General features: G+C 37.8%; 1 protein-coding gene across 8 annotated transcripts; it reads left to right on the top strand.

Moving 5' to 3' along the window:
• Nucleotides 1-2,869: 2,869 nt before the first annotated feature.
• LOC117992865 (alpha-(1,3)-fucosyltransferase C-like) lies at nt 2,870-12,071 on the top strand. 8 transcript variants are annotated; one of them, XM_069506259.1, is made up of 4 exons: nt 2,881-2,940; nt 3,158-3,219; nt 9,246-10,335; nt 11,525-12,071. In XM_069506259.1, exons 3-4 carry the CDS (start codon nt 9,332-9,334, stop codon nt 11,787-11,789), a joined length of 1,269 nt encoding a protein of 422 aa, XP_069362360.1. In that variant the 5' UTR covers nt 2,881-2,940; nt 3,158-3,219; nt 9,246-9,331; the 3' UTR covers nt 11,790-12,071. The 8 variants fall into 8 exon arrangements, with proteins under 8 accessions (XP_034836464.1, XP_069362360.1, XP_069362359.1 ...); XM_069506258.1 differs by having other exon boundaries at nt 2,925-3,056; XM_069506263.1 differs by lacking the exons at nt 2,881-2,940; nt 3,158-3,219 and adding an exon at nt 5,396-5,923 and having other exon boundaries at nt 9,246-9,450; nt 9,532-10,335.
• The last annotated feature ends 10,870 nt before the right edge of the window (nt 12,072-22,941 follow it).

Genomic DNA, 22,941 nt, shown 5'->3' with positions numbered 1-22,941 from the left:
AAATAGTAAACCCTAGAACTAGTCTATTGGCCATTTCAAAAATATTTTCCTTTTGTCTGGGATTTCGGAGAGGTTTTGAGCCCCCAAAACCCCACACCTGGCTACGGCCATGTTTCCACGGGATTTTTAAAACTTAAATCGAAAAAGTGCGAGCGAAGCGAGCTTGGGATTTTCATTATTTACAAAAAAAAACATATAAGTATTAATGTTATAAACGCGAAAGTGTGTCTGTCTATCATCTTCTAAGGTACTTTTTCACGGCCAAATGTAGGTACTACTCAGTGATAGTTTGCATCTCGGAAGGGAGTTTTAATCATAGTGAACGAAAAGCGCGAGCGAAGCGAGCGCAAAATTTATGACACTATTTACAAAAAAAGAAAAGATAAATGTCAGGAATTTTGTATTACGATATATAGAAAAATGTCAGAAATGTTGCACTAAAAACTATAAAAGTAATCTATTGTAGAAATTATAGTTCTGTTATCTTTAGGGGTCCCCAGAGGCGACGAGCGCTTGGATAGTAAAAACTTTACTATTTATATTAAACGTAAAGGACCAATCCGACCGATTATAGGTATATACCATTTTTTACTTTTTAGACGTTTTTATTGTCGAGATTTTTTTTAAAGTGTGAAGAGAATGAAATATTCTATCATTTGCGTTATCAGTAAAAACAATAAAGATCGGATATACGGGTAAGTCAGTCTTGACTATTTAACAATCTCTACGGTCCTTTGTTTGATGGATTTTTTGATTGGTCTGTTATAGTTTAGTGATCTGGCAGGGACTAGTGGGCCCCAATCGATCGTGGGCCCTGGGCAAGTGCCCATTGTGCCCAGTGGGAAAGAGGGCCCTGCTAGATACATATTACTTATCTGAGATTTTAGTGTAATTTTTAAAGTTAACGTAAACTGTGCATAAAATCTTCATGTGGGTTTCGTCACGAAGTTTTCCTTTACCGCAGCAATTGGTAAATAATAATTTAATTTTAATGTAGATAACGGATACATACCACGATTAATTTTATGTTTTTATTGTCGATATTTCAACCCAATTGCACGGGTCGTGGTCCCGACGGGACTGCGGTGTTACGAGAGATGAAGTTCGAGCTATGGGCAGTAGCGAACTACCCTCTTTCTTGTTCTTTTCGCTGTTAACCACGTTACGCGTGTGTTGTTAAACCACGAAATAAGCTTTAAATCATTAATAATTTAATTGCTCTAAAACGCATATAACTCCTAAAGTTATTTACTTGTAACGTACCTGGTACCTGTAGGTAAGTAACGTCCCTGGGACCAAAGCCCGAACCAGGCCGTCGTCCATGCGTTCCGGTACAATGCCATGTAGCAACCAATGGGGCATGGGTTTAATAAAAACTGCCTTACCCTTTCCAGGTTAGCTCGCTTCCATCTTAGACTGCATCAACACTTGACACCAGGTGAGATTGCAGTCAAGGGCTAACTTGTATATTCTGAATAAATATCATAATATTATATGAAGTAGGTACCTATGTTTATACAATCAAAAAGGTCTGATTTACGTCTAATGTACTGTATCGTATAATTATCAGAATCAGGCACATGTTTATCGTATCAAACTTCATCGCTTTCAACATTTTAGAGATCCTTCTCCAAACGCTTACCGAGAAAGCATCTAGAGATTGGCCAGAAGTCAAATAATAATGATTGATTTAGGGCTAGCGCTCACCACACGGTGCGGTGTGTTGCGGTGCGTTTTAAAATCCGTAAATTTGAATTTAAAGCGCAGCGGATTTATGTAGTTCTATAGTTCACAGATTTTGTGGGGAAAAAACGCACAAAAAATTTACCGTGGTGCGCGCTAGCTCTTACAGAGTTTAATTCGACTGTTTTCTTTTTCGAAACCATTTGAGTTTAAAACTCAGTTTTGAGTTTAAAATTGGAAACATCAGTATTATTACAGATTTAGTTATCTAACAAAGCATCGCTTTTTTGTCTTCTCACTTTGAAGAAGAAAAAAAATTACTTTGTGATCTCTGTTTGTTGCTTATTTAATTTTCTTAATTTATACTTTGTCCCTCTGATACAAATAAAAAAACATTTATTTATTTAAGCAAACAGCATGTAATAATCCTCTTTTTACAGGTTCCTCAGGTAACGCGCGCGACAAAAAAATGTTTTTTCTAGTACTTACTGACTAATCACTTTATTCTTTTTTTTTACCACATAATCTGGTACAACATCCTGCCTTATCACTACATAATCTGAGAACTGCAAATGACATAGCTATGCACTTAGTGAAATATATATTTTTTAGTAGATAACCTTGGATATTATAACGTAGGCATAAATATAAGGGGGATAAGCAGTTGATATGGTGCCATATCAAAATTGATTCGGTGCAGTGAATGAAATTGTTTTTTGTTCTTAGTGTTTTTGTTTGTTTAGAAAAACATGTTCATACGAGTGATTGTTTGCAAAATGTGAATGGAAAAGTGAATAAGGCACCTGGTGGATCATTTTAGAACATTTTTAAAGGTATAAGTACACTAACTATAAAATAGACTAGACAAACTGAAGTTGTGGGTATCAGTTAGTTTAGAATATAATCTACTTATGTACTTACTTAGTACTTAGTACCAACTGATATTTTTTAGGGTTCCGTACCTCAAAAGGAAAAACGGAACCCTTATAGGATCACTTTGTTGTCTGTCGGTCTGTCAAGAACCTAGCTACTAGGCTAGCTTGTATCTAAATAAAAAAATTACATACGGAATACCTCTCGTCGGAGCGATCGCGCTTGACCGCTTTTTTAATAGCGTGGACAAATAATAGCCTCATGTTGACTCTGTGTGGGTGATAATGATAATGGCTTAGTCTGTATTTTTCAGCGGAGAGTGTACGTACGTAAGGACAGTTTTTATGAAAAAAAAAATAGTTTATTGAATAATAAGTGAAATAGGTATAAGTATACTATATTTTACTACCAGAGCAGTCCTGGCGTTGCTCGAGTGGGATTTTTGAAAATCGGTTTGACTTTCCGAGTTTTTAAATATCAAAAAATTCACGCACGTTTTGGTAGCGTATTAATTTTGTTTTGGATTTTAACAAATAGGTACCTAATTACTTAAGTACGTCTTTAATTTTGCGGAATACAAAGTAGTCTATGCCCGTTTCAGAATGCAAGCTACGAGTGTCTCTGTAGTATCTAAACTCGGTTAAGAGGATAAGCCGTGAGAAGGTAAAATGACAGACATACAGATACTTTCGTATTTATAATATTACTAGCTTACGCTCGCGACTTCGTCCGCGTGGACTGCACAAATTTTAAAACCCCTATTTCACACCCTTAGGGGTTGAATTTTCAAAAATCCTTTCTTAGCGGATGCCTACGTCATAATAGCTATCTGCATGCCGAATTTCAGCCCGATCCGTCCAGTAGTTTGAGCTGTGCGTTGATAGATCAGTCAGTCAGTCAGTCGGTCAGTCAGTCAGTTAGTCAGTCAGTCAGTCAGTCGGTCAGTCAGTCAGTCACCTTTTCCTTTTATATATTTAGATTTTTAATCACTTAAAATATACTGGACGTTAAAGACGAAAATTTACATTGAAATTCTTATCTGATTTTATTGACTTTTCAAATTATCAAAAAAAGACCGAAATTGCAGTAGGTAGCTGTACCTACTAAGTAAGTACTAACATCGATGTGTATTATCCAATAAAAAATATCCGATTAATCTGGACAAGCAATGCTTGCGTTGCAAATTGCAATGCGATTCACAGGCAACCTATTGTAGGGTGTACTTACCTGTACTCTCATGTACTTTGAAGGCACGGCCAGCTCATATAAATAGTACGCGACAGGTCGAGATGGCAATCGGGGTATGAGGCGGTGGGACACCCGCCCACCTACACGTCACCCGCATTCGCCCGCACCGGTTTTTTAATAAAAATTAATATTTGTCTGCAAGTAAGATTTATCAGACCAATTAATTCACACAAAATAAATATTATCTAAGTAAAAATGTTCTTTAGTTCAGGCATTAACCGTATATTAACACTAGCTTCTGCCCGCGGCTTCGCCCGCGTGGCCTACAGGAAACAAATGGCATTTTTTTTTCAGAAACAAACATTATAGCATCAGCACTTTGAACAGCACCGAATAACACATATTACCTTCCAACCCCCATTTCACCCCTTTAGGGGGGGGATTTTCTCATAGTCGTTTCTTAGATGACACCTAACCTCAAGAAACCTAACTTTTAAGACCCCATGTAAATAATATACATGTACCTACCATATCTGAGCAAAATAAATAAATGATTATGATTATGATTATTATGAAAAAACCTACTTTCCAAATTTCAAGTTAATTATAATATCAATAATTAAAACTTTCCCATACAAACTTTCATCCCCTATTTACCACCCTTATGGGCAAATTTTCCAAAAATCCTGAAACACGTATTTTTTCATTTGTGACCGAAAACCCAAATACCAATTTTCATGCAAATAACTTGAAAAATGACCGACTTTCATACAAACTTCCATCCCCCATTTTACCCACTTAGGGGTGGAATTTCGAAAAATCCTTTCTTAGTGGATACCTACTCTTTACAAAGAATAGATCCTCCAAATTTCATGTCTCTAGGACCAGCGGTTTAGGCTGTGCGTTGATATCCATGTCAGTCAGTCAGTCAGTCAGTCAGTCAGGACTATATATTATATATATAGATAATTATTAGGTACCTACCTAGGTATAATCAGCTCCGAACAGGTTTTTAATCAACACAACAATTTTTAGTTGTATTTCTTATATTAATTGCTTCGTGGTTCTAGTGAGTAGCTTATTCTACTGCGGATCATTTTGAATTCTGAGTAGCAAACTTTGCTACTCAGAATAATTCAGAATGGTCGCCTGACTCGCCTGCTTTGAAGAGTGCGTCTCTGCGTCTACGCGATGCGCCTGAACTCTCTTTGGTTGTGTCGGATTGTCGTCCCAGTGGACTATGAGAATGCACCTGTGTTTGGGCACAAATTTCTTCATGCACTATACCTATCTACTCAATAAATTTTCTCCTGTGTAGTTATTGTTAGTCTCTTGTAAGATTGTCCGCCGTAGTCGTAATTCTGGCAGGTGAAAATAAAATTATTATAATACAAACTGATGCCTGCAACTTTGTCCGCCTGGATTTAGGTTTTTAAAATCCCATGGGAACTCTTTGATTTTCTGGGATAAATGTAGCATATTATGTCACTCTTCAGGTCTAAAACAAACAAACAATTGCATGTATAGTCCGCGACAAGTCGAAATGGCAATCGGGTTACGAGGCACATCCGCACGTCACCCGTGCTCGCCCGAACCGGATTATTGCGGGGGCTGTGCGGGTGTGCATACCTTGATTGCCATTTCAACCTGTCATGGGTACAGGTGGGTAGTGACAAGTCTGTCGCCAAAAGGCCCCAAATTTCCCGTTTGTGCGCGCCCTAATTTCCCGACGAACTTAACACAAACAGAGGTGATTCACCCCAGATGTTCCATTGACCTTGAGAACGCCAGTTGTCGAGCGTGCGCCATGGCGGCCCCCGCTCCAGTCGAAAGGAGGGGATACCAAGCTTCTATAAAGAAAACAAACCACGAACAGGCGTCTAAATGACGAACGCGTGTGCTAATATTAACGTTTTAATTGAGAAAATACAAAAGTTTACGCGTTTTCTTGCAAATAAACCGAATTTTCCTTTTCCGGAGTGCGGGAATGACGAAACACGAAGGTATTCACTTTTGTACGCATGCGTACATTAACATTGACAGTTTAACGTGTTTTCCAATAGTGTGCATCTGAATCCGGTCGGATTATACGTATTGCAAAGGATTGTGAACCGTATATGTATTGTGAAAGAGTGAAAATTGCATTTAAATTCAATCTTGGATGTTTTGGAACATAAAGGTGCGGTGTTTTTGCTTACTGAATGTATTTTTTCCTTTCAATTTATAGTTGCACATTTGCACAAGCAGGCGTTATGTAATTATTTTAGGACCCTTTTAGCACTTCTAGTAGAATCAGAGAGCATTTTCTAAGCACCTAATCAGCTTGTCTAATGATAATGACGATTATAAACACATTTTCCTAATGCCTGTAATAGGTAATATGATTGACCTGTAGGTACTTAATGGGTGCTTACTAGCTATTTAGGTAGATATAAGTGCATTCAATATTAGCTGGCGTGTTTCCACTTGAGACCGTCTTTAGAAATAACAATAATATTTTCGCATTTATAATATTACTAGATGGTGCCCGCGACTTCGTCCGCGTGGATTTAGGTTTATAAAAATCCCGTGGGAACTCATCAATTTTCCGGGATGAAAAGAAGCCTTGTCCTTCCCCGGGATATAAGCCACCACCTGTACCAAATTTCATCAAAATCGGTTGAACGGTTGGGCCGTGAAAAGCTAGCAGACAGACAGACACACTTTCGCATTTATAATATCAGTATGGATTAAGATTATATGGCAACTCATCCGTCGCTGCCTTCTTAAATTGAAACGTCGAAACTGCTCTTATTATTCACAATTCACATTAAATTTTCCGATTAGGCTCGATGCACATTGCCTATCCCCAGCGTACATCGTAGTTCAGCTGAGCGTCTCGTTTTCAGCAAGTTAGGCGCCATCTCTCGATGGACTAGGTAGGACCCTACCAAAATAATTAGAGTAAGAATTTTACGGTGATTATTGAAGAACTTGAAAATACCTTGGCTTAAATAGTTTTTTTCCAATACAAACGTAGTCAAGCCAATGTAGGTACGTGCACCCTAATTGCTTAGTTTTATTTTGGTATGATTGTACGGCAAGTAGGTATTTCTTCGTCGTTGATGACGCGATCGAATGTTATAATGTTGAAAATAGAATCACCTACTTACCCGAATTTCTAAACGGACGAACGAACTTTAGGTAGGTAGGGTAAAACACCCGCTAGTCAGCCGTGCACCAGTAGTCAGCCTTAACAGACATTATTTCCCTATAAATAGTGTTAAAATTTGTGTACACCATTAAAATAACGTTTGAACGAATCCTTGTCTCTCTATTGGCTAATACGCAGACATACAAACCAATATCATATCAATGAGACGAGCTACGCTCGTTCATTTGCACCGCCGTCACAGACATGACTAGACGCGCTATTGTTACTGTTTTTTGTCTTCAGGAAACCCGTAAAGTTTTTGGTAAGTTTTTGTGTCTATATGTTGTTATTTGCGGTGGATAATTTATTTGTGTTACAATAAAAGGTTTATTTTGCGATAAAATCAACTATTACATGCATTTTATTTGTTTAATATGTTGTAATTAAGGTGGCCGACTACTGGGTTTCGAATTTTAACTGTAGATCCAGTGCTCAGCCATAAGCGGCTGACTACTAGTTTTTAGGGGAATATCTTAGATTTAGCTGATATTAACGAAGCGAATAGTTCCAATTTTGCTCAATACTTTGAGCTTAACTTTTCTAAGACGAAAAGTGTATTTTACCAGTAGTCAGCCGCGTACAAATGTAATTGTATGTTAGTGGCCGACCAATGGCTTTATGAATCCAGTAACCAACCGTCAGTCCTGTTGCTCTAAATAGCACCTTAAAGCCTTTTGAAGTAGAGTTTAATTTATGTACAGTTATTTTAGACTGAAAATCACTTGTTTTAGAGTTCCATCATGTCATGAATAGGAGCTATTTCTTCTAAAGAGTGGAGACAATTTGAAAGACAAAAAGAAGAAATGAAAGAACTGAAAGGGAACGAAATATTAAATAAAAATCGTAATGAAAAAAAAGAGAGACGAAAAAGAAAGAAGAATTACAAAAAAGGAAAGCGGAAAAGCAGTTGAGTTCTAACAAAAGTAAAAAGAGGAAGAAAAATAAGATATTATGTACTTTAAACAGAATAGGATGTTATAATTTTGAAGAGGAATTGACTAGCGATACCGAAATCAACCAACCAACCAACCGATGTGATAATTGCCCTGCGATAAGTGATAAGTGCCCAGTGATAAGTGCATTTTAAATAGTACCATACCATTTAAAATGCACTGAATTCGCTGGGGATATGTATAAAAATACATATAATAAGAAATTTCTATGCCAAATATGTAAAGTAAGTGAGAGGCTGACTTTAGGGTAAGCCATGGCTGACTTGTGGAAAAATGAGGCTGAGCACTGGGAAAAAGTGCCATAATATGATTATTGTTAATTTTTTCTATAAGTCTAACAATAGTATAATATTTTGTTAATTTTTTTAGTTAATATAATAAATAATCTTTCACAAACAAGTGGTTGTTTTTATGCATAGTGTTTAATATTTAAAATACTAATAAACAAAATTTAATCACTCACTAAAAGGCTGACTACTGGGTGTTTTACCCTAGGTAGGTACAGATAAGAAACAGTTCGATTTAAGCGTTCATTTAACAAAAAAAACCGGCCAAGTGCGAATCAGACTCGCGCACTGAGGGTTCCGTAGTACAAATAATCGTATTTTATCGACATTTTGCACGATAAATCAAAAACTACTTACTAGATCTCGTTCAAACCAATTTTCGTTGAAAATTTGCATGGTAATATATTTTTTTTAGTTTTATCATTCTCTTATTTTAGAAGTTACAGGGGGGGACATTTTACCACTTTGGAAGTGTCTCTCGCGCAAACTATTCTGTTTAAAAAAATGATTTTGGAAACTTCAATATCATTTTTAAAGACCTATCGATATACACACACACATATGGGTGTGATGAAAAAAAAAATTTTGAGTTTCAGTTCTAAGTATGGGGAACCCCAAAATTTATTGTTTTTTTTTTCTATTTTTGTGTAAAAATCTTAATGCGGTTTACAGAATACATCTACTTACCAAGATTCAACAGTATAGCTCTTCTATTTTCGGAGAAAAGTGGCTGTGACATACAGACGGACAGACAGACAGACATGACGAATCTATAAGGGTTCCGTTTTTTGCCATTTGGAAACGGAACCCTAAAAACGGGCCGAATTGAGAACCACCTCTTTTTTGGAAGTCGGTTAAAAATATGAGCCATGGTAACATGACTAACATAAGAAGTGAATAGGTAACGTAAAATGACTTGCTAATATCATTATAATTAGTTTTTAGGGTTCCGTACCTCAAACACATTTATCAACAAAAATAATATTTTTTACGCATTCTAATTTCTAGCAGACATGTATAATATATGCATATTGAGCATTGTACGATGATTTCATTTTGTTGTTGCAGGTGGGATGACCTTCGTTCGAATATCTTATTCAAATGATCAATGCACCTCATATGCGTCTGAGTAGTCCGATCATGTGGCGACAACGATGCCTCGATGCATTCAGATGCGTAGACGCATCGAATCGTATTTGAGACAGATGCAAACGATTCGATTCCTTCTCCTCATTACGTGTATCAGCCTGACGCTCTCCGTGATTTGGATCCAGTTAGTAGATAGCCAAAAGACAATATTCGTCAACGAAAGCTTGATACACGAAGTTATAAAAAATGTCGCTCGTGATTACAGATATGCAGAAGTATACAGAAGGACAGATAAGTTACCAAGCAATGTCAAACACATCCTCCTCTGGACTGAGTATGATTTTGCACCGTTCTACTACTTTGGAAAAGGCCAGAAAGCATTCATCGACAAAAACTGTTCTGTGATAAACTGCTATGTTACGACTGATAGAGACTATTTCAATGGAGACGTATCAAAATTCGATTACATATTTTTTAATGGACGGAATATAAATCCTTTGACGAAAGCAGATCTTCCGCAGAATCGCTCATCGCGTCAAAAGTATATTTATTTCAACATGGAGTCAGCTGAAAATATACCCGTTTGCAGCGCGATGTACGATGATTTTTTTAATGCAACAGCTACATATAGACTCGATTCTGATATACCCATTCCGTATATACAAATCAAAGACATTTACGGAGAAGTTATAGGCCCTAGAGCTGAAATGGACTGGATTGAAGGTGGTGCTGTAGTTGATGAAAATTTAGCGTTGAGACTGAGGAATAAAACCAAAGCAGTTGCTTGGTTTGTTTCGAATTGTAAAAGCAGAAATAACCGTCAGGAATATGTAAAGAAATTACAGCAAGCTTTAGTTCGGTACAATTTAAATGTAGATATTTACGGTAAATGTGGGCCACTGACGTGTCCAAGAAAACAGAAAAATTGTAGTACAATTTTGGATAAAGATTATTTCTTCTACCTCTCGTTCGAGAATTCTTTTTCGGATGATTATGTAACGGAGAAGCTTATAACGGCGCTGCAACATGATGTCGTGCCGATAGTTTTTGGCGGTGCCGATTATTCTAGGTATGTAAAAAACCTCTTTTTAGAAAAAAGTAAGTGTTTATTAAACAACTAAACAAAACTGAAAAAAATATAGTGCCGTCTGGTTTCGCTAGGGTACAATTTCTGAAAACCCTTTCTGAAATCTCATTAAGTAGATGTTTCCATTAAAGACCCTCCATACATAACTTCAAATTTCCACAGCGGTTTGAGCTGTACCTTGATTCCTATGTCAGTCAGTCAGTCAGTTTCTCCAAAAAGGTTTATATACTGCGTTATGTTTCCTCCAAATAGTTTAAAGATAATCCGAAATATGACTCGGCTTGTTCGTCATATAGCGTTTATAATATTGAGGTCCTTACTACTGGAGACCTTAAATCCATATAATTGAAAGGTTTCCAGTTTCTTCTTTGATCAGTTGTTACCTGACCTCCGCGACTAGTTACGGACAACAGGTTTAATTATTTTATAGATAGCTAATCACTTAGTCACTTATGGTTAATGACTGTCATTAGATGTTTGATGTTTCATTGTAGTGCTAAGAACAGGGACTGACGATTTAATATGCTCTCTAAGTAAAGGAACGACTGCAATGTATCAGCAGTTCAAAGTTTAATAAACTTCCTCTAAACCTTAGTACACCATACACAACACCCACTGTGGCGGCACGGATCTAGTCGTAATCCTGGGATCCTGTGTCGTCACGTCTGTGTTCGGAATCCTGGCCTTGTTAGCGATAATTCCGTCGTTTTAAAAGACTAAAGGTTCTACTCGCATTAGTTGGCTCAAACACAACATACGGGTACTTACGTATTGTTATCAGAATGCTGAGTCTTCTAAGCCGCATGCATGACCAAGATCTTGATGTATTTCCACGTGGAAAGAAGATGAGGTGTCGATGATGAATAATAGCTGGTAAATCGGTAGTTACACTTTGCACAACACGACACACTAAACTTTAGTTATAAGTTCACCGCTGTGATGAAATATTGACTTCAAAGATCTAGATTAAATTGTCTCTTTTAACTTTAGCGGTATTTGCTAGACATACAACACACCCTCCTCCCACACGCACTATCACGTCGAACTATGTATATATACTAAATGATATGATAGACTAAAAGAAATTGAATGATATACGCTGACACACTAGGTCATACCTTCTACAGCACTATAAATATTCTGTTTTTAATATCTGGTTTCCATCCCACAGGTTCCTTCCACCGGGATCGTACCTCAACGCACGAGACACCACACCCACCGAGCTGGCAGCAACCATTGCCCACCTCATGAACTCCTACACGAAGTATAGCAGATTCTTCGGGTGGAAGCAGTACTACTCTTTTCGTGATCCGTCCAATAATGACAATGTGTGTTCAGTGTGTAAAGCCCTTAACGAAGAGTCGATGGAAAAACCAAAGTACTACAAACAGTTCCGAAGCTGGTGGTTACCGAACTTTGGGGAACGGTGTAGATGATATTACCCGAAACGCTGTTATAGCTGTAATGAAAATAGTTTGTTAAGCATCGATTTGCAAATTGAAAAGCTAACACCTAGAGGATAGAGTTCAAAGTTGGTCTGGCTGGGCTCATGGGTAGGCAGTGGTCTGGAACTCTGGTCCATATTTGTATTATTTTATACTAGCTGATGCCTGCGACTTCGTCCGCGTGGAATTAGGTTTTTATAAAAATCCTGTGGGAACTCTTTGATTTTCCGGGATAAAAAGTACCCTATGTCACTCTCCAGGTCTTTATCTATACCCATGCAAAAAAGCGCGTCAATCCGTTGCGACGTGATTGAAGTACAAACCAACTAATAAACACACTTTCATATTTATAATAAGAAGGGTACTGATAAGGGTACTGACTAGCTGATGCCCGCGACTTCGTCTGCGTGGATTTGGGTTTTTAAAAATCCTGTGGGAACTGTTTGATTTTCCGGGACAAAAAGTAGACTATGTCCTTCCTCGGAATAGGTATAAGCTACCTCTGTACCAAATTTCATCAAAATTGGTCAAACTGTTAGACCGTGAAAAGCTAGCAGACAGACAGACACACTTTCGCATTTATAATATTAGCATGGATTTTATTCGTCCCATACCGAATCCCCATCCCATATCGAAGGCGTGATCGTGCCTCGCGGCCGTTAAAGTTTATCCGTGATCGAAAAATCAATCCTTATTAAAGTACTTAATAGAGCACTGAGCAGCCGTGTAGCCAGACCTACCATCTCTATCTAGATATTCTGTGGTACCGGCACGAAGCTTATTTTATAATTTAAATACATCGATATAAATGACAAGATATGGTCAAGCGAACAGATTTTTTTACGGTTTTGGAACCAAATAAATCAGTCTCACCTCTTAGATACTAATGAACGACCCGTTTGAAATCCAGAAGTCACTGAGGTTGCATTGGTGCTAAAGCACCACTGAGTCGGTGCCATTTTGTTTGTTCAATAGCGCTGTCCATACGGAGTAATATATAAGTCAACTAGCTTATGCTCGCGACTTCGTCCGCGTGGACTTCACAAATTTCAAACCCCTATTTCACCCCCTTAGGGGTTGAATTTTCAAAAATCCTTTCTTAGCGGATGCCTACGTCATAATAGCTATCTGCATGCCAAATTTCAGCCCGATCCGTCCAGTAGTTTGAGCTGTGCGTTGATAGATCAGTCAGTCAGTCAGTCAGTCAGTCAGTCAGTCAGTCAGTCAGTCAGTCAGTCAGTCAGTCACCCTTTCCTTTTATATATTTAGATGTGTAAATATAACCAAAAAAAAAAACGAACCAAACACTTAAATTTAACACCTTTTCAAACTAATTTTTAAACTTATCTATAAGGGACCTAATATTATCAAACTTATTTTTGTACATAAATATTATACTTTTCTGTAAAAAATGTATCTACTTATTTGTAATGTTCATAAAAATCTAGCAACTGCCCGCAATTTTTAGGGTTCCGTACCTCAAAAGGAAAAACGGAACCCTTATAGGATCACTTTGTTGTCTGTCTGTCTGTCAAGAAACCTACAGGGTACTTCCCGTTGACCTAGAATCATGAAATTTGGCAGGTAGGTCGATTGGTCGAGGTGCATTTTTATGCATCATAGTTTTTGAATTATCGTGCAAAATGGTTTTTTGTGTGTGATGTGCAACCCTCATTGCGCGAGCCTGACTCGCACTTGGCCGGTTTTTGTTATTGAAATAGATTTTAAAATATTTTATTAAGTATACAAATGACTCACGTACCTACTTACATTACTTCTTTATAGTATTATACCTACCTATTATTAAAATAAAAAGTTTTAAAATAAGGAAATAAGCAAAGAACTTAAATTGTGTTTGTAACTTTAGTACTTATGTAAATAATGTAAGTGTGAAAAGTTTTATTATCTAATCAATGACCTAGCTACTAGAAAAATAGAATATGTATGTATATATTAGGTACATACAAAAATCCATTAAAACACTTTCTGACCAACAGAGTTGTTCACATATGGAATAAATTGCCTAAGAATGTGGTTATGTCAAGTTCTGTTAACCAGTAGGGCGATTGTCTAAAACCTGCATCAATCATTATTACAATCTCAATTGTTCTGATTGGCTGAATTTGTGCGATTCTTGTTGCAACAATGCATTGTAGCCAATAGTGAGCGAGCATTAACCAATCAGAAATGATTGCGATCTTGACATTGTAGCTGTCAAACAACCGCGGTAGGGCCACAGTTCAATAGATTGGACAAACATTTGGAAGACTCGAAGCACTTCTGATATAGACGCATCAGCGAAAGCTGCTTAGTCTATTAAAAATAATAATAATAATATTTTTCAGTCAATTAAAGGCTTATTTATTTATTTATTATTCAAATAAGTTTAAACGTTAAAATATTTTGTCATTTATTTATTACTTACACACACCATTTACTTATTGTAATAATTTACAATAAGCAAATGTAAAAATCCTCTCTGTACTATTTTATTATGTAAGTCAAAGGTCAAATCATTTCTTCAAAGTGTGTAATGTGTACAAAATGAGTTCTCACGCACCATTTTAGCTTTACGTGTCAACTGTCATGTCAAAAGTACGCGCTTTAATCGTATTTTTAGCATGACAGTTGACTCATAACGTTAAAATGGCGCGAGAGGACTCATTTTGTACGGACTATATAGGTACTATTGTACACTCAGCTTTGTAGAGCGTTGTCTCTGACACTCATACCTATCTGACGTTTTGTCGGTTTCAACGACAGAGACACTGCTCTACAAATCCGCTATCTCCTTCTAAAGGTCGATGTACATTACTTTCTGCCGCGTACTGTAACCTCTAATCGCCTTATCTTGTTATACTTAATATTTATAAGTGTTGGCGATGTAAACTTATGAACACAATAAAATGTTGTAAGTGTTGTTAAAGTTGTTTTATTTGGACTGGCATTGGCGCCGATTCTGTTGTCTTCCTCTAAACTAGAGTATCTGCATCTTTTTCTTTTTGATATTGCTAAATAGCGACGGAACATGACTCTCACATTTATAATCTCTAAATTTTAGCTCGCGACTGGCAACTAAAGTCACGAGGTTTGACAGCTCTAAATTAAAAAAAACTGTCAAACTGTGTCTGTCCTTTTCATATTACATTAGTAAGAAGTGGATGCGAATACTCTAAAATTTAGTTGTCCTCAGAATCGGTGGCATTTAACCAGATACGACCTAAAGACCGTCAAAGCAATAATGTCTTCTAAAACCATAACTTAGTAGTTACTAGTTAGTACGTTTAATAAGTTAAACTATAAAAAAAGCCGGTCAAGTGCGAATCGGCCTGGCACACGAAGGGTTCCGTAATCCGTACCATCGTACAAGAAATAACACTTTTTAATTTTTTTTAAGTTGTGACCACTGGTGATTCACGGTTTTCGGAATTACCCTTTCCTTGTGCTTTAAAGTGCTCAGCCAAATTTCATGATTCTAGGTCAACGGGAAGTAGAGTAGGTACGCGACAGGTCGAGATTGCAATCGGAGTATGAGGTAGGGGGACGCCCCGCACACCCGCGCTCGCCCGTTACTAACTGTCCCATTATTATTTACTAGCTTATGCTCGCGACTTCGTCCGCGTGGACTACACAAATTTCGAACCCCTATTTCACCCCCTAGGGGTTGAATTTTCCAAAATCCTTTCTTAGCGGACGCCTACGTCATAATAGCTATCTGCATGCTAAATTTCAGCCCGACCTGTCCAGTAGTTTGAGCTGTGCGTTGATAGATCAATCAGTCATCTTTCCCTTTTATATATTAAGATTAAATAGATTAAATGTCCTTTGAAATAAAATAAAAATTGTGGCAATATCACTCACACATGTTATTTTATTTCATTTCAAAATTGGAGCGCTCTTAATGAAAACCCCTTTATTTATTAACCGACTTCAAAAAAGGATGAGGTTCTCAATTCGTCGGAATCTTTTTTATTTATTTTTAGACAACGATAAGTCCACAATATAATTATATTTTGAGTGTCTCAAATTGAGACAAATGCAGATTACTCAAAGCAACAACTCTTTCAATTAATTTCCATCAGTCGGAACAACAAAAAGAACCGCTATTTTCTTGTGGCGATGTTGCCATTCGCGACACGTTAGCGGTTTACCATGTGTTGTCACTATTTCCACATTCACATTTTACATTTTTCCTTTTCCAAGCTTAATACTTTAAAGATTCCGTTTGAAATATGGCGATATTTTTGCCTGAATTCAAATATATTGTAGGGGAGATATAACACAAAGTTGACCCAAAAGGCACAGGATTTTTCATTTGCATATTCGTTAATCACTAGCTTACGCTCGCGACTTCGTTCGCGTGGACTACACAAATTGCAAACCCATATTTCACCCCCTTAGGGGTTGACTTTTCAAAAATCCTTGTCTTTCAAATGCTAAGTCATAAAAGCTATCTGCATGCCAAATTTCAGCCCGATCCGTCCAGTAGTTTGAGCTGTGCGTTGATAGATCAGTCAGTCAGTCAGTCAGTCAGTCAGTCAATCTTCCATCCTTTTCCTTTTATATATTTAGATTAGGTCATTGATCATCAACCGATCAACTAGCACGGGTCTCCTCTCAGAGTGAGAAGGGTTTGGCCATAATCTACCACGCTGGCCAAGTGCGGATTGGCAGACTTCACACGCCTTTGAGAACATTATGGAGAACTCTCAGGCATGCTGGTTTCCTCACAATGTTTTCCTTCACCATTAAATCAAGTTATATTTAGTTACTTAAAACGCACATAACTTTGATAAGTTAGAGGTGCGTACCCGGGATTGAACCCCCGACCTCCGATTAGGAGGTGGACTTCCTAACCAATAGGCTATCACAGCTTGATAATCATTAGGTACCTACTAAAATTAAGTGCGTGAGGTTTTGGGGTCTCTGGCAGCTCTTCCGGTTCTGTTGGTTTTTAAACGGCACAGCAACATCACAATGTCGGTAGGGTAGTTGGACCAATAGATGAACGAAGTTTTGCTTGATTAAATTAGCTTGTACTCGCAACTTTGTCCGTGTGGACAACACAAATTGCAAACCCCTATTTTACCCCTTAGGGGTTGAATTTTCAAAAATCTTTTCTTAGCGGGTGCCTTCGTCATAATAGCTATCTGCATGCCAAACTTCAGCCCGAATCGTCCAGTAGTTTGAGCTGTGATAGATGAGTCGGTCAGTCAGTCAGGTCAGCTTTTCATTTTATATATTTATATTCTATAGTAGAGTTCTAGAAAGTGAACCAATAGTAGAACTGGAGTCTGGAAACCACTATACAGCAGCGTATGTCGAAACGGGCGAAACTTTTCTAATTAACTTAGCTGGAACTTTTTTCGCTAACGACGTCCGCACCGGAATGGCTTCTGTAGTTCCTTGTCTTAGTTCCAGACACGTTTGCTACTTGTTAAGCTCATCTGAGCTTATATAACTATTTGGGAAGTCGAATAAAAGGAAGTGGTAAGTTTGCCCTTATCTATCTATATCTACTAGGTAATACTTTGAAATCACTCATCATCATGATCAATCCATCGCGGGCTCACTGCAAGGGTTTCCTCTCAGAGTAAGAAGAGTTTGGCCATAATCTACCACACTGACCATTTGCGGAGTGGTATACTTCACACACCTTTGAGAAAATTATGCTGAACTCTCAGGCATGCAGGTTTCCTCACGATGCTTTCCTTCACCGTTAAAGCAAGTGATTTTAATTACTTAAATACACATAACTCCTAAAAGTTAGAGGTGCGTGCCCGGGACGAACCCCCGACCTCCGATTAGAAAGCAGACGTCCTAACCACTAGGCTATCAAAGATTAAATCAATGACATCTACTAATAGAAGTACGCTAGGCTTGCGATTGCCCACCTGTTTTTGAAGGAACTTGATTTTTGTCGTTTTGGTGCTGATGCAGTTTAGCAGTGAGCGAAATGTGAGCGTACTCGGAACGTGTGGACATAGTATCCACACGAAGACCATTTGATACAGTGTCAGGGTCTCGTGGCTATCTTATTTGGTTGCAGATAGTAAGGTCCTGGGTTCAAGTCCCGGGTCAGGCCAAATAAACTATTTGGTTTTTCTGACCAGAAATTCTCAGTTGTAGTACTGTCATGTTGGATTGTTGTCCCGTCCAGGGATTTCGTCAAATTAATCCCCAATTCATCTTCAACCCTTCTTCCCAACTTCAAGCTTGAACACCTACTTTGGTAAGTAAGCGCGTTTGGTATGATGCAGTTTTCAAGAGGTAAGAGACGCTCGGTAAACCCATAATTGAATTTCATTAGAAAGACAATAATGCGAAGACTATTAAAACATGCATTGGACAATTCTTTAAGCGTAGTAGCATACGCCAGGTATCCGCTGGTACCTATTAGATACAAATGCGAACGTGTGTATGTCTGTCTGTCTGTTAGCTTTTGACGACCTGTGCGTTTGGTAAGTAATTTCGGCTCTTGAGCACTACATATCTACTGACTAGTAGATATGTAGTGCTCAAGAGGTAAGACGCGCTCGGTAATCCCGTAATTGAATGAAAGATGCCCGCGGCGCGTCGTGCGGAAGGCCCCGCAAATCTACTTACTGCCTCTTTGTATTGACTATCGCGGGACATTGAACTAGGAAATATTGGAGGCGACCAGCTTATCAGCATACTAATCCATACTAATATCACAGAGTAGATAAGGACAGCAAGTTCTTAACTACCAGAGGTTCGACAAAGCCGTGTAAATCGTGCGGTAAGTATGTCCGCCTGTCTGTCTGTCTGTCTGTCGGTCTGCCTTAGCTCAACGAATGTGCCGTAAATTTGGTACAGCCCATCCGTTCAACCGATTTAGGTGAAATTTGGTACAGCGATAACTTGCATCAAGGGGAAGGACATAGGCTATTTTTATCCCGGAAAATTAATCAAAGAGTTCCACGAGATTTTTATAAACTTTAATCCACGCGGGCGATATCATCAATATCCCGATATTGATGAAATTCCGGACTGAGTTATAGCTTACATCTTTGGGAAATGGGGTCAAATGGGTTTAGTCCTGATGAAATGTATAATACATTTTTTAATATATTCAATACTATATTTAACTCAATATTCACCAGTAAATCGGTCTTGACTACTGATGCAAAAGTTTTTAGTGAATGGGCAACAGTAGAACTACATAAAAGTAGACAAAAACTATATGAATTGTATGCGGAGCGACAATATGATACTGGTGACGAATTCAAGCAGTACGTTCAACTGTTTTCCAAAAAGTTTAAGAGAGATTGCATTGCAGCCAAGTCAAAATATATCCAGGCAAAAATTAAAAACAGCTCCAATGTAGTAAAAACTACCTGGAAAATAGTTAACGAAGAAACAGGAAGAGTGACACATAAAACTTGTAATTTTGAACTAAAATATCATGACAAGTTGATTACGTCAGACCCCGAGGTTGCAACCGTTTTCGAGACCTTCTTTACAGATATTCCTGTTTCTACTACAAAATCATTGAACTCTTCAGCAGCCGCCGCTCTCTCACTATTGGAGGATAACGTGCCTGAATGTAATAAAATGTTTGAATTCAGTCACGTTAGTTGCTCTGACGTTATCAAAGCTTTTAAATTAATTAATAATAAGAAAACAAATGATCTGTGGGGCATTTCCGTTAACGTTGTGAAATCATTAATTGATATTGTTGCACCCGAGTTAGCATTAATATTCAATAATTGTGTTGACTGTGGTGAGTTTCCAGACTTAATGAAACATAGTAAAATAATTCCATTATTTAAATCAGGTAGTACTAGTGACCCCACTAACTTCAGACCGATATCTGTACTACCCACTTTTAGTAAAATCTTTGAAAAAATAATTTTAACTCAACTGCTTAATTTTTTCAACATTAATGATTTATTTCACACCAAACAGTTTGGTTTTACACGGGGTCGCTCAACAACCGATGCTGGTGTTGAGTTAATACTAAATATATTTGAAGCCTGGGAGGAATCACGTGATGCGCTTGGCGTTTTATGTGATTTATCCAAGGCTTTCGACTGCGTTGATCATGAAACATTGGTCGCGAAATTGCACCATTATGGAATTAGGGGTGCAGCATTGGAATTGATGAGTTCTTACCTAAATGATAGAATACAAAGGGTAGACGTGAATGGAAAGCGATCTCCCGGATCCGTTGTAAAAATGGGGGTGCCACAAGGTTCCATCTTAGGACCTTTTCTGTTCCTTATTTACATCAATGACCTTCCTTACCTCGCTAAGGACAATTACGGGATAGTCTTGTTTGCTGATGATACATCACTTTTATTTAAAATCAATCGATACTTAACAACTTTTGATGAAGTAAACAATTCTCTCACCAAGTTAGTACAGTGGTTCGAAGCTAATAACCTGCTTCTCAACGGGAAAAAGACAAAGTGTATTAAATTCACTTTACCAAATGTTAAGCAGGTGAAAACCACTGTGCAACTTAATAATGAGGAATTAGATTTAGTGGATACCGCTATTTTTCTTGGAATAACGTTAGATGCAAAACTTCAATGGGGCTCTCATATAAATAACTTATCGAACAGACTTAGTTCTGCCGCATATGCGGTAAAAAGATTCGCCAGTTGACAGACATAGAAACTGCGAGACTAGTATATTTTAGTTACTTTCACAGCATTATGTCATATGGTATATTATTATGGGGTAATGCTGCTGATATTAATTCTATTTTTGTGCTGCAGAAAAGGGCTGTTCGAGCCATATACAGTATGGGGCCACGAGAGTCGCTGAGAACTAAATTTAGGGAAGTTAAAATTATGACAGTGCATAATCAATATATTTTTGAAAATTTACTGTACGTACATAAAAACATAAATAAATTTAAAAAAAAAGTGACTGTCATAATATAAATACTAGAAATAAAAATAAACTTGTAATTCCCGCCTCTAGGCTCAGTAAAGTTAGCAATTCATTTGCTCGTAATTCCATACGTTTCTATAATAAGCTTCCAGAAGACATATTGGAGATGTCTCTCAACAAGTTCAAAGTTTTCATAAAACGTAAACTAATTGAAAAATCCTATTACAATGTAAAGGATTATTTAAATGATAAGCAAGCTTGGGAATGAGTTGCTTAACGACTTTGTGATAGTTCTAATAAGTTTCAATAAATTTGTAAAGTGGTGATAATAAAAAGAATACCCGGCTGAGTTTGTTGTGGGCTCTTCTCAGACCTGGGCGCGTTTGGAACCCTCGTAGCTTTAGTTTTAAGTTTGCGTTATAATTATCACCACTATATTATCTTACAAATCTAACACTATACCAGACAATCAATAAGAGTAATTTATTACCTCTTTTGAATAAATCATTTGACTTTGACTTTGACATTTGGGACGGTCATAGACTACTTTTTATCCTGGACCTAGCATCGTGGGCATCAGCTAGTTAAGGATAATATAGGCACGAGAAGATGCCTCCTCCACATTGTATCAGTTGAACGTATCGCTTATGTGCCTAGGGGGCTCCGTAATGACATCACAGCGCGATAGGCACTCCCGCTCGCATCGGGAGATTTTTATCGACAATGTTATACCCACAGCGGATTTTATAGCTATCGATAGCTTGCCGCGATAAAGTGGATCGACAAGTGACTACAAAATGTGTACATTCTAATCTCTTATAACGTTAGACTGTACCTACCGCCGAGTTTCTTGCTGGTTCTTCTCGGTAGGAACGGCATTGCGAGGTTGCCATTCTAGCACCTTGGTAAATGGTACCCCTATAGACGGTAGGTAATTTTTAGTAAGTTAAACAAGGTTTTTGAATATGACTCTATAGTCTATCCATTTTGCTTTAAAACACTCACTTGAGCTGTTATATGTTGAGTGTACTCTAGAAGATCTGTGTGTTGTGTGTTCATGGTGTGTATGCTTGCTTTTCCTGCATCTGTAGTAATGGGAGGGTGGCGGATGCATATCGCATACTGCACGTTGGACCATACACATTTGTCTGTTTTGATGGATTATAGCAAGTTGAACTTGTACCTAGTTCCTTGTAAAAATATTTGAGATTTTCAGAAAAACACGACCGAATTTCTGCTCTTTTGCGAGGTAAGTAGAAAAATTGTTCACCATCATGTATCCTGATCCCAATCAGCCGTGAAGATTTTTATTGCCGTGCTAATTGTTCGAGACGCCAGCACCGGAAGCGATAAAAGTTATTAATTGGTTTCCCGCCATCCCCCGGGCCGGAAGTTGTAAATACAGCGCCACTATTTCCGGTCAATCGACGTCCTTTTTGGAAGGGAAACGTGTCCGAGTGCTTGGCCGTTAATGTACTTTGTTTTGTTGTGTGTCATCTTTGCGATTACTAATGGTCCGTACAAAATCAGCCAAGTGCGGGTCGGACTCGCACACGAAGGGTTCCTACCACCGTACAAAAAATAACACTTTTTAATTTTTTATGGCAGCCATTTCGAAATATTTTTTGTTATAGCGGCAATAGAAATAGAAATTCTGTGAAAATTTCAACTCTCTACCTACATAATAGTTCATGAGACCCGCCCGCTGACAGACGGACAGACAGACAGACAGCGGAGGCTTAGTAAGTAATAGGGTCCCTTCGGATACGGAACTTTAACAATGAATTTAAAATGTATTAGGCGAAGAGACAAGGAGTAATATTATTATATTAGTCTAAGCTTTATACATCTGTAGGGTTATATTAAACAATAGCGCAAACTAACATACAAGTAAGTAGTTAATAGATGGTGTATTTGCCCCCATACAGAGTCCATACTCGAGCGGTATCTGCTGTTTCTTATCAGGTGCCTTATTCCTAATGTTTGTTTAGGTGCAACTCATAAGATTATAGGGGGAAAGTTAACAAAAAAAAAATTAGCAAAAAAATTTTACGAGACATTTCACCGTGATTAGCCTCATCTGGTAACAGAAAAGCGGGCTCATTTTTTGCGCAACGGATCAGCCTGGCCGTTTATCGCGGAAATGCAGCCAGTATTCTTGGCACCATTCCACGTGGGCATGATTTGTATAGTGATTAGATAAGGCTAGCTTTAAGTTTTATTGTAATATTTTCTTTTATTAAAAAAAACATTAATTAATTTATGGCTAGCATAATTTTTT

The sequence above is a fragment of the Maniola hyperantus genome, chromosome 22, assembly GCF_902806685.2.
Source record: "Maniola hyperantus chromosome 22, iAphHyp1.2, whole genome shotgun sequence".
Taxonomy (NCBI): Eukaryota; Metazoa; Arthropoda; class Insecta; order Lepidoptera; family Nymphalidae; genus Maniola; species Maniola hyperantus.
The sequence above is the reverse complement of the archived record's forward strand: the minus strand, read 5'-3'. Positions and strand labels throughout refer to the sequence as shown.

Excerpts from the sequence above, each read along its gene's own strand:
- LOC117992865 (XM_034980573.2), top strand. The coding sequence starts at position 9,332 with ATGCCTCGATGCATTCAGATGCGTAGACGCATCGAATCGTATTTGAGA. Across the intron at positions 10,336-11,524 it reads GGCGGTGCCGATTATTCTAG|GTTCCTTCCACCGGGATCGT; the intron begins GTATGTAAAAAA and ends TCCATCCCACAG.